This window comes from Drosophila erecta, unplaced genomic scaffold (genome assembly GCF_003286155.1).
Source record: "Drosophila erecta strain 14021-0224.00,06,07 unplaced genomic scaffold, DereRS2 tig00000021-arrow-pilon, whole genome shotgun sequence".
In the NCBI taxonomy this organism is placed as follows: Eukaryota; Metazoa; Arthropoda; class Insecta; order Diptera; family Drosophilidae; genus Drosophila; species Drosophila erecta.
In genome coordinates, this window is record NW_020825198.1 from 5,979,628 (window position 1) to 5,989,826 (window position 10,199).

The 10,199-nt window shown below is 45.8% G+C and overlaps 2 protein-coding genes across 2 annotated transcripts; both read right to left on the reverse strand.

Moving 5' to 3' along the window:
• Positions 1 to 43: 43 nt before the first annotated feature.
• On the reverse strand, positions 44 to 1,356 carry LOC6544390 (eukaryotic translation initiation factor 4E1). Its single transcript, XM_001971655.3, has 6 exons — positions 1,172 to 1,356; positions 852 to 1,110; positions 715 to 789; positions 560 to 659; positions 411 to 498; positions 44 to 353 (listed from the first exon to the last, which is right to left on the reverse strand). Exons 1-6 carry the CDS (start codon positions 1,221 to 1,223, stop codon positions 193 to 195), a joined length of 735 nt encoding a protein of 244 aa, XP_001971691.1. The 5' UTR covers positions 1,224 to 1,356; the 3' UTR covers positions 44 to 192.
• A 6,293-nt stretch (positions 1,357 to 7,649) lies between these two features.
• LOC6544391 (vitelline membrane protein Vm26Ab) lies at positions 7,650 to 8,387 on the reverse strand. The gene is made up of 2 exons (XM_001971656.3): positions 8,309 to 8,387; positions 7,650 to 8,106 (listed from the first exon to the last, which is right to left on the reverse strand). Exons 1-2 carry the CDS (start codon positions 8,318 to 8,320, stop codon positions 7,729 to 7,731), a joined length of 390 nt encoding a protein of 129 aa, XP_001971692.1. The 5' UTR covers positions 8,321 to 8,387; the 3' UTR covers positions 7,650 to 7,728.
• Between the last annotated feature and the right edge of the window lie 1,812 nt (positions 8,388 to 10,199).

The window sequence follows — 10,199 nt, forward strand, 5'->3', positions numbered from 1 at the left end:
ACCAGGAGACGAATCGTGGCCAGAAAGTAGTTTCTGTTTCTACTGCTCTACGAAATGCTTTATTCATGGTACAATCGCTATTTATCTCGAAAAGTATTGGCGCGTGGATATTCTGTGGTATCGTAGATGCACATTTCTGACCAAGAACTGGGCATATACGATGGCGCCCTGGGAAGTTGGCCTTCATTTGGCCTACAACTTGTAGATGGCATTGACATTGGGTCCATGGTGTACCATGGCATCCTTGTGCACCTGGTAGTGGATCTCCATATCGCCCAGTTGCAGCAGCTCCTTCATCTGTCTGCCAATGGATAGAACGGCCTCGACATTGCGCGAGTCCTTTGTCCAAAGGGCTGTAAAGAGAGTTGGCCTTTGAGATACCCCAATGTGGAATGCTGTCATATACCCACATAGCTTATTAACCTTGTTGCGTACATTGATGACCACTCCGCATATCTCGTCCGTGTAATTGAAACACTCGCCAATCATGCACAAAAGCTAATGGTATATGCTATATAATGCATTGAGCTTAACTTCATGGTACAACCAAGTGGCTTACCAAATCATGCCACATCTTATCTATATAGGTCCTAGAGGCCTTGCCCAAGAGCATTATCCAACGACCACCCTCCTTGTTGGCATCATCTTCCCACATAGGACTAAATCGGGATCTATATAAAGGAGGCACGCAAATGGAAGACGGGTAGAACTCACCGAATACCTTCTTTGAAGACCATATAGTCATTGAAAATCTTGAGGTCCGATGGTGGCTTCACAAAGTAGTACACGCTGTCAAAACAAATTAGTTTGAAATAGGATATAGGTATTAGGAATAGGAATATGTAGCTGACCTGAAGAAGTCCTCAACGGTATTGAAGCTGGTCACATCGACGAGCATCTCGGTCCAGCACTTGGTGCGATCGTTCTCCCAGTGCCACAAAGTCCAGGTATGCTCCAATGGATGCTTCATGGCCAGGTCGTAGTCGATGATTCTCATCACACGGTTCAAGGAGGGCTGCAGCTCCTGCTCATCGCCGCTCATCAGCTCCAAGCCATCATAAACGGCTAGGCCGTGCTTCCAGTCATTGGGATCTTCATACGGCACCCATCCTATAATTTCGCGATTTAGAGCATACAAAGAATGATGGGCGAAACCATACTGTGGGCTTACCAGTTTCCTCAGCAGCCAGCAATCCGTTGCTCACGTAACCGGTGTACACCATAGTTTTAATGATTCAATTCGATAAGCGAACCTTTTATGTTAGTTTTCTCGTTATATTTTACTAAAAAAAAACTCCTTGAAATAGTATATGTCTCGTGCAAAGTATAAGCGTTAATGAAAATGCCTGAATGTTAGTTTGCACTTCGACAAATTAAAATATGACATTAAAAGCGTTGCCACCGTGGTTTTGAAAAAGTATTGGAAAATAAGTGTGACCATTTCGGTGGAAAGTGCGCTTAAGGAGTGTATATTTTAAAGTCTTGTATATACAGACTTCTAAGAAGCTCTCTTTGATTTAAAATATTTTATGGTAAATCGGGGCAGATTTTTTATTCCGAACATCCAAAGAATAAAAAATGTCTCCATGTGTTAAGGACCCCATTCAAACACTCAGATAATGCAGCTGCCATTCGCACAGTTTGGTTGCAAAATCAAATTGAGTCGGTTAAGTACGGACCCGAGGGTCTATCAATTGAAATGTCACGCTAATAAAATAAAATGCCACCGAGCATACGATAAATGCACGAAAATAATAAAATGTGACTCAAATGAGCGACGACGACGGCGACGGCAGCCACAGACACACAAACTTGGCAGCCGGAAAGAAGGATCCGATTGGGAATGGACCTGAATCGAATGGGGGAATCCCCCATTCCTGTCTGCAGTGGCTGCTCCTTGTGCAACAGTTTGGCCTGCAGTCAATAATCGAAATCGACTTGGGCTTGTGGCAATAAAAATTTGTCTTCGCCGCTTAAGTTGTGCGCCATGTTGCACACACAAGGTTCTGCTCCTCCGTGGCGGAGTCCTTCGGAAAGCCCCCATTCGCCACGCCCCTGGTGGCGGCGGTGCAGATAATAAAATATGTGAGTCGCTACGTGGCAGCTCCTTTGGCGTTGGCAAAGTAGCTTTGGGCCCTTGTAATGTGCACCATTTGTTGCGCGACTGGTGGTGCGGTGGCACCAACTTGCACTCCAACCAAGATGCACCGCACCATCTCCAGCTCCGTCTCCATCTGCTGGTGCTCGGGTGAGTTATGCCGGCCAAGTTTGGAACAAAAGTGTTGGCACTGCTCCTTGCTCTTGGTTCTCGCAGCCAAATAAGTTGCCAGCCTCAATTTACTTAAAAATTCTATTTATTTTTGCTTAAGCAGCTTTGGCTGCTGCTCCACCTCGTATTCCTTGGGATTTTTCTAGGAAAAACTACACCAAATTTGTTCGTTAATTGGAGGAATAAGTTAAAGCAGGGAAAGTTATAGGAATTGTACAACTTCAGAAAGTTGATTAATATATATGTAGGCCTTCGTAGCTTGTACATTTTATATGTTTTTATCGCCCTATTTTTACTTCAACAATAAATACAGCTTTTCCAGTTACCTCTGGTCCTGCGATTTATATTTTTTGACACACTCGCTTATACTCCTTCAATCCCATAACTAAAAATTACCTGCTCCGAAATGGAGTTGGAGCACATAAATTCCCGGAAGGGAAAACTTTAGTTCCAACTCTTTTTTGGGGCTTCTCCCCCATTCGAGTTAAGTTGCCGGCAAACGCTTAGCTATGCTTTGTTAGATTTGACTTTGTGCTGTGCGCTTCTCAGGTGGCACTTTGGCGTATACGCAATATTTTACAGCTTTTTGCACTTTGCTGGCTGAGCTGAAAATACATGGTCAGTAAATCTTTTAAAATATTGTAATGTTGGGGGAGTCTAGGGGGATGGCTCCGCACCAGCTTAAGCGATTTGAGAGCCGGAGCAGTAAAAACGCCCACAAGCTGCCGAGGAAGGCGAAGGGGAAAAGCGCGTAAATGGGGCAAACTACTAGGAGAAGCCAAGGATCCAAGTATCCAAGGACCCCAGAGCTAGGACCTCATCTTGAGGCAGTTCTGTGCAGACAAGCGCATGCAAGAAATGAAAATGATTTGAGGCATTATGTTCGCTCCGGTTTTGCCCCGCTTTTCAGCCCGCCATTTCCCGTTTCGCTTCGGCTGTCTTTTCTTCGCTTTTTCCTTTACTTTTTTGGCTACAAAATTGCTTTGCTGCTGCTTCATGTTGATTGTAAAAGATTTCAGTGCTGAGAGCACAAAGCATGCGATGATGTACGGAACGACGCACGTCGTACATTTTGCACCTTGAAGTGGCAAGCGGTGGAGGGACTCCTCCACTCCACTCCACCGACTCCCCCACCCACTCACTGCGGCAAGACAGCCACATAAAACAATAAAAAGCAGTGGTAAGTGTCGGGGATGGGTAACAACAAGACATCCTGCGCATCCAGCACCTTGAGGCCAAGCCAACTGACAGCAGCTTCCGGCGGCCCCCAGTCCGTCTGCTCCATCTGCACCATCTGCCCCATTTGCTCCACTTTCCACGCCCCCAGTTGTCGTTTGGCCCTCTCACCTGGACAAAAAGATACAGGTGTACGAGGCTAAAGTATCGCCACAGTAGTAGCAAGCACTTTAGTGGCTTTAAATGCTTTAAATGTTTTCTGAGTTTCTTTTATGCCAAACCACTATTGCTGTTTTTTTAAATTTTAAGGATAATCCCTCACATTTAAAGAAATGTATTAGAAATCATAAACCTACTTATTTAAAAATGTAATAATCTATTTTACTTCAGATATAATCCGTTGAGCATATATAGGGTATAATTTAAAGTATTATGGCTAGAGGATGCCTATTAATTCGCCCATTGCTGTCCGTGTGTGTGCCTGTTTGTGGTGCTAAATACTTTGGACCAAGACGACGCCTCTGGGCGCTGGCCAACCCAACTTGGAGCCGAAGCTATAGCTTCTATATCTTTGAAGTCGGTGCTCGGGGCCAGGTGAAAGTCATTTCACGCTGTGTGTAGCGCAAAAGATTAAAATAATAGCAGCGCGTAAATTAAACAGCCCGTTGGAGCCGAAGAGTAGGTGCCAGATGGGGATTTTAAAGGGCAATGGAACCGGGTTGCAGGGACACTGAAGTGGCAGCCATGGCCATGGACCTCATCCCACCATCGCATCCCTCTGTTTAGGGCTGCGGTCTGCGCTAAGACGCTTACCTGGCGCAACCCCACCGCAGCCTCATCCTGTCCAGAACTCAGCGCCCGTCCTGTCCTCCAGGACATTGCCAGCATTGCGTTGTCAGCACTTCATTTTGATCCAACATGCCGCGTGCTTCACTTAATGCGACGACTGCCAGTAAGCCCGCATTTCAGGGGAGGGGCATTTCAGGGGGTTGGAATGCCATTCGGGTGAAGGGAGGCAGGGGAAGGGAGACCTTGGGGTTGGGGTGCAAAGAGCTGCTTCTCCATCATGCACATAACTACAAAGCCGGCTGCATTTCTTTGCCGGGCGCAAAAACTTTCAACAGGCGACAGAAGCAAAATTAAGCGAAGGAATGGTTTTGAAGAATTCTTTAAAAATATAATCGTTTAAGTATTCGTTAGTTTACAAACTTGTTTTCATGTTTGGAAACCCATGATCTATTAAAATGAAATCAATTAAGAACTTATTTATGATTTTAACTAACCTTTTGTATGGTATGGTATGTATATGTTATATAGTAAAAAGTCCATGTCAAGGACCCATATTAAAAGAAAAAGTCTGGGATTTTCCCCAAGATAATTCAATGTATTAAGGATACTACGGACCATCCTTAGTCCTATCCTTATAAGTATCCTACACAACTTTTGTCGCCTGCCAGCTGCTGTGCACAACACGTCACAAATGCGTGCGTATTGTGTGCTCCTGCCACTACGCAGAGGGGCTTCCAGGATGGGCATGGGATGCACTGATGCACTGGGGGGCAGAGGAGGGCTGGCACCAGGAGTGTCCCAGGTTGCCGCAGTGACGCAGTGATGGTTCGTTGCGCTGCTACCTCCGCTGAGTGTTTTGTGGCTGTCTTGCCGGCTGCTCATCGAGATCCTTTGCTGCCGAAGCTTGCTTAATGCTTTATGTTTGCCAGCTTTCAGCTCTTTGTTCACGCTCGTGTCCTTACTGTTCGTCGTCCTGTTTTTGTTATTACTCCGCATTCAGCAAGGTACTTTGCTTTTGTTCGATGAAACGTAAAAATAGCAACAAGCAACGAAAACTCATTTTTAGACAATGCCGCATAATTCCAACGCAATGGAGGCAAACGAAGCAAAAGGAAGCAAAAGGACGCGAAAGGACGATGGCAAGGCACCAGCAGCAGATCCCAACGACTTTTTGTTGTAATGAGGTATTTCCGCTTTGTTGTTGCTGCTCATCTTCGCTTTATGCCCCCTACTTTCAGCACTTAAACTGAAAATAATTCCGCTACGATTTGATGTATTTTTCGTGTTCCTTACGGGCAAATTCAATTTTTAGCAGAAAGCTTAATAGTCATTTTTATAATGTGCGTGCTAGGATCTGGTAGCCAAATTGCGAATCTTCCGAAACCCTAGGTCGACTTGATTAAGCTCAAATTTGAAGTGGTACATGGGTGTGGAAAGTTTGTTTGTGGTAGCAGCACTTAAAACAGCTTTTGGTTATTACATTTATGTTATTACATCAAGAAATTGTTATAATTAAATGTTATATTGCGTACCAAACAAATAATTCCCACAAATTTAATTTCAATAGAGGTAGAGTTTTGCTATACGAAAACCTCTGAATGCCGGCCATAAATATTTGATTTAATTAAATTTGGCCACACTCGAATGGAGATTATTTCTTGGCTAAGTCTAGTAGACAGCATTGTTTTTTTCAGTGCACCTGCTTACGTTTCGTTGCGCTTGCCGTACAAAAGCAACCGCAAGAAGTTTCTTACGGGCTGTCAGATTTTGTAATGAAAGTGGATGCTGGCTGCACCCGTCTCATCCGGATCCCAAGCCCATCTGCTCCTCCAGGAGCCACCCCTTGCCCAGCGATTATTCAAGCGCAAAATTTGCGGTAATCTGCCGGCGGACAGCTTGTAGCATATGCAAAAAGTTTTCGCACAGGGAAACATGTGAGCAATAGGGGTCCTGGAAGCCAGGAATCACGCACTGCTTAAACTTTTAACCCTTCAACGTTTTGCTCTTCCTTGCCCAAAAACACACACAAAACATCCTGCAAAGAAGTTGGGGGAAGCCTGTTGCTGCCCCAAATGGCAGAGTAGTACTTTTGGGGCTGGTCATTCACGGCCATTTAACCAAGTCAACAATGAAGTCAAACATCTGCTTTTTTCGCCTTTATTTGGCCGAGGAAACCACCCCGAAAACCAATAACTGAACAACTTTTTAAAGCAAACATCGGTCACGGCCTATATGATAACAAGTTTGCTGGAGCCCCAACTTTGTAACATGAGCAACCAGCTAGGAGATAAATAAGGCATTCAATTAAAATTCCTACAAAAGGTCTTTCCATTGAAATGTAGGATTGTGCTGCCAATACAATTACTTTTAGAATTATATGCACCTGGCAACACAATTCAACAATCAGCTTTCACATCAAGGCCAGAAATCCGAGCCCCCGAAAAAACACCCACCACCCGAATTCATTAGCAAAATGTTCTTGAGAAATCCGCTCACTAAAGTGTTCAGCCGAGCACTTCATATGCCATTTAATAATGATTAAGTACTTGGATTCGGGGGTGGCAATTGAGTACGGATATATGGAGCACCGGATCACCGTATTCGAATGTCATCAAAGTCATCATCACCATGAAGAAGGAGCCCAGCCCCCCGAACCAAACTAAACCCAACTGAACCGAGCAGAACTGTTGACGCATTTTGGTTTCAGGCCTCATTAGCGCCGGGAACGAAGTAAACCCAAGTCCGCCTTCGATACCGGGAGCACTCAAATTGTGTCAGCATCAGGTGTCAATTTTAATTTACTGCTCCGAGCCGGCTTGTCATCTCTGATGTCTGTTTGGCTTGAGGTGGGGCTGTTGGCTTTGAGTTGGATGGTTGAGGGTTGAGGTTTGAGGATGGAGGATGGAGGATGGAGGATGCAGGATGCTAACCCATATTTTGGTGGCTTGCGGTTGCTGCGGCAATTTCGGTTTTCGCAGGCTTCAGGATGTAGGTACGTACGTATCCAAACTCATTGAAGCCTGCGGCTGGAGCCCAACAATTTCATGGCAGATGAAAGAGGTTTCCATGCTCATTTATATGCAGACCCACTCCGCAGCCTCGACATATAGCAATAATTGAACGCTTAGCTCAAATGGCCGCAAAAAACCGCTCGCTAATGGAGCATTTTAATATGCGAAAGCCAATGCTTCGCATGCTAATCTAAAAAACCTAATCTCACATGTTGTGTGGAGGTTTTGCAGTCAGCTGGATATCAGCTTAAAATCTTCAAAGTAGTTCCAAATTGGAGTGCTTCTACTTGTACTGGAGTGCACCAACTTTCAGGAGGAGCTCAGTCCATAAATGGCTTGCCAATATAAGTAAAAATCAGTGGGAATGTGTAGATTCTAAGAGGTTTAATGCATCACAAGTTGGGGTTTGCGTGGGAAATAAGAGCCAGGCCATGAGCCAAGCTCACGGGGCAATATCCTTCGCAGGGTTCCCGGTCCGTCGATTTACTTCTTCAGCAGCAGAGGAGCGGCAGCAGCGGCGACATATGGGCGGGCCACATAGGGCGAGCTGTAGGCCAGGGGGGCGGTGTAGGCGGCGGCGGCGTAGGGCGTGGCAAAGCGGGTGTAGGGAGCGGTGTAGGCGGCGGCCAAGGGAGCGGCGATGGGAGCGGTATAGGCGGCGGCCACTGGAGCGGCATAGGCAGCTGGGAAGGCGGCGCTGTGGGCCACCGAGTGGGCGGAGTAGCTGGAGGCGTAGGGCGCCACGTAGGCGGCACTGCCCACCACAGCTGGAGCGGTGTAAGCCAGAGGAGCGGCGGCCAGAGGAGCCAAAATGCCGGGCTTGGCAGCAGCCACGGCCACAACGGCGAAGAAGATAGCAGCCTAAAAGGAGCGAGGTTCAATGAAGTGATAAGTAATATAATATTAAAATATATTATTCAGGAGAATTTATCATTGCTTTCAAAGATGATCACTTCAAAATGGTTTATTGAGTGAAGTAACTCAATTGCAACAGAAAGTAGGAAAAGATATTTTGCCATATTTTGTTTAGATGTTAGATGAACTCTTGCTTCCTTGTACTTACGAGTTTGAACATCTTGATGGATTGGTTTTGTTTTTGGAGTGTCACTTGGTGGATGGCCAATGGGCTTGTGATGTCCAACATGGAGCTGCACGGCTCTTTTATAGCCACTTACACTTTTCGAGCCACTTGGCAATGCAGATCACGCCTTTAGATCAGCCATCGATGGTTGCCAAGTCAACGACTTTCGATTGACGTTGCGCATGCGCAATTCTTGGCTACTGTATTCGAATTTTTTCAACTCTTTTTTAGTTTTCGTGGTCTAGACCTGGCCATGTCTTATTTTTGGTGCGTGCCTGAGCGTCCGTTACTTCGAGTGGCTTGGCGTTTTGTCCCTGACCTTGACGATTGCAATGGGCTTACAATTTAATAGGTCTTACGGGTTTAACCGCCAGCGAACCGGCAGCTGAAGTTCGAGTGATTTATGAATGTTATGGCGACGCGACATCAGGAAATTATCAAGTCATTCCGCTCCATTAGCATTTGCCCAATTGCCTATTTTAATAGACCACAATAAATCCGGCTAATCACAGTGCAATTATGCGCTCTCACCGCTGGCAGAAATTATTTAATAAATGTCGCAAATTGCGGGCAAAGAGCTTAGAACTCACTAATTAGAAATATCGAGTGCAGCCCGCCGCAAGAATGCACCACCACAAAGTGCACCCAACTCCAGCCACTCCAGCCACTCCTTGCTGGCTGTTCAGGAACACATATCCTGCGAGTCCTGCGAATCCTGCCACTCCTGCTGCTGCGCCCAGCTCACACTTGAAAAAGTGTTGAAGCGTGAATTTTGCTTAAAAATGCCAATTACGCGATTTCAGCCACGCAATGGATTGGTGGATGGTGGCGATAAAATGGCACAAAATGGGTTCGGAGCAGCCCTGCTCCATACACAGGGAGAAAAACTGATTTGAAATCCACTTACTTCGAAGTCTGTATTATTCCTATGCTCAGCTATAGCTTAAACTCCGCATGAAACACATTTGGGTTAAATTTATACCAGAGGAAACTTTCTTTTTCCTTTTTTATTAAAACAAGATGCGTCTTTTTTGCGACTACAGCAAATTGTTGCCAGTCTGCCTTCTGTTTTGCTCTTCAGGCGCTGCCGATGATGATGTTGCAGGCGAAGGATTTGGCGCGCATCCTGCCGCTTCCTTCGCTCCTTTGGTGCGGCTCAAGTGTTTGCCATGTGCCTGTGCATACGAGCCAGCCTATTGCCATCCGTGGATGGGCTTCCTCAGAGGAGGAGCAGCTGGAGCAGGCTGTGTATGTGGTGTCTACTAAATGCACAATCATGCTGCTGGGTGCGGGCACGTATTGAAAACTGCAAACGGCAACCGCAGGCGGCAAACATATTTGTTTTGACACTTGACTTCCCTCCTGGCCGCCAGGCTGCCTTTCATTGTCAAGTTTGTGGCGAGGACTTGCTACTGAAATTATTATATTGGTTAATCCGCCTAAAAGCTTGGATGGCACCTCCACCTTCCATCCTTCACATGGCAGTCGCTTCGAGTGCCCACAACTTTCGAGTGGCCCGAAAGGGGAGCATATCAAAGAGCAGTCCCCTGGGAGAAGGCAAAGGATTCGCCGCCAGAGCTGCGGATAATGTATATGTATCCACGAGTGCCAGCGAGTAATTAAAAAGCAAGAAATTTCAACAATAAGTCGCGCACAAAAAATCGCTCCGTTTGACAGCGACAAAGGTTGGGTCGAGGACTTCGGAACCAGAAGAAGTGAGCATCGCGGCGTGCTCGACTGCAGGATATCCACAACCAATTTATTGAAGTACGAACAAAGACATGTATTTTTTAGTTAAGTATTATTATTAGTTCTTTGTGTCCAAACTCAAATCTTTGAAAATAAATGAAAGTAAGTAAGCACTTATGAACTG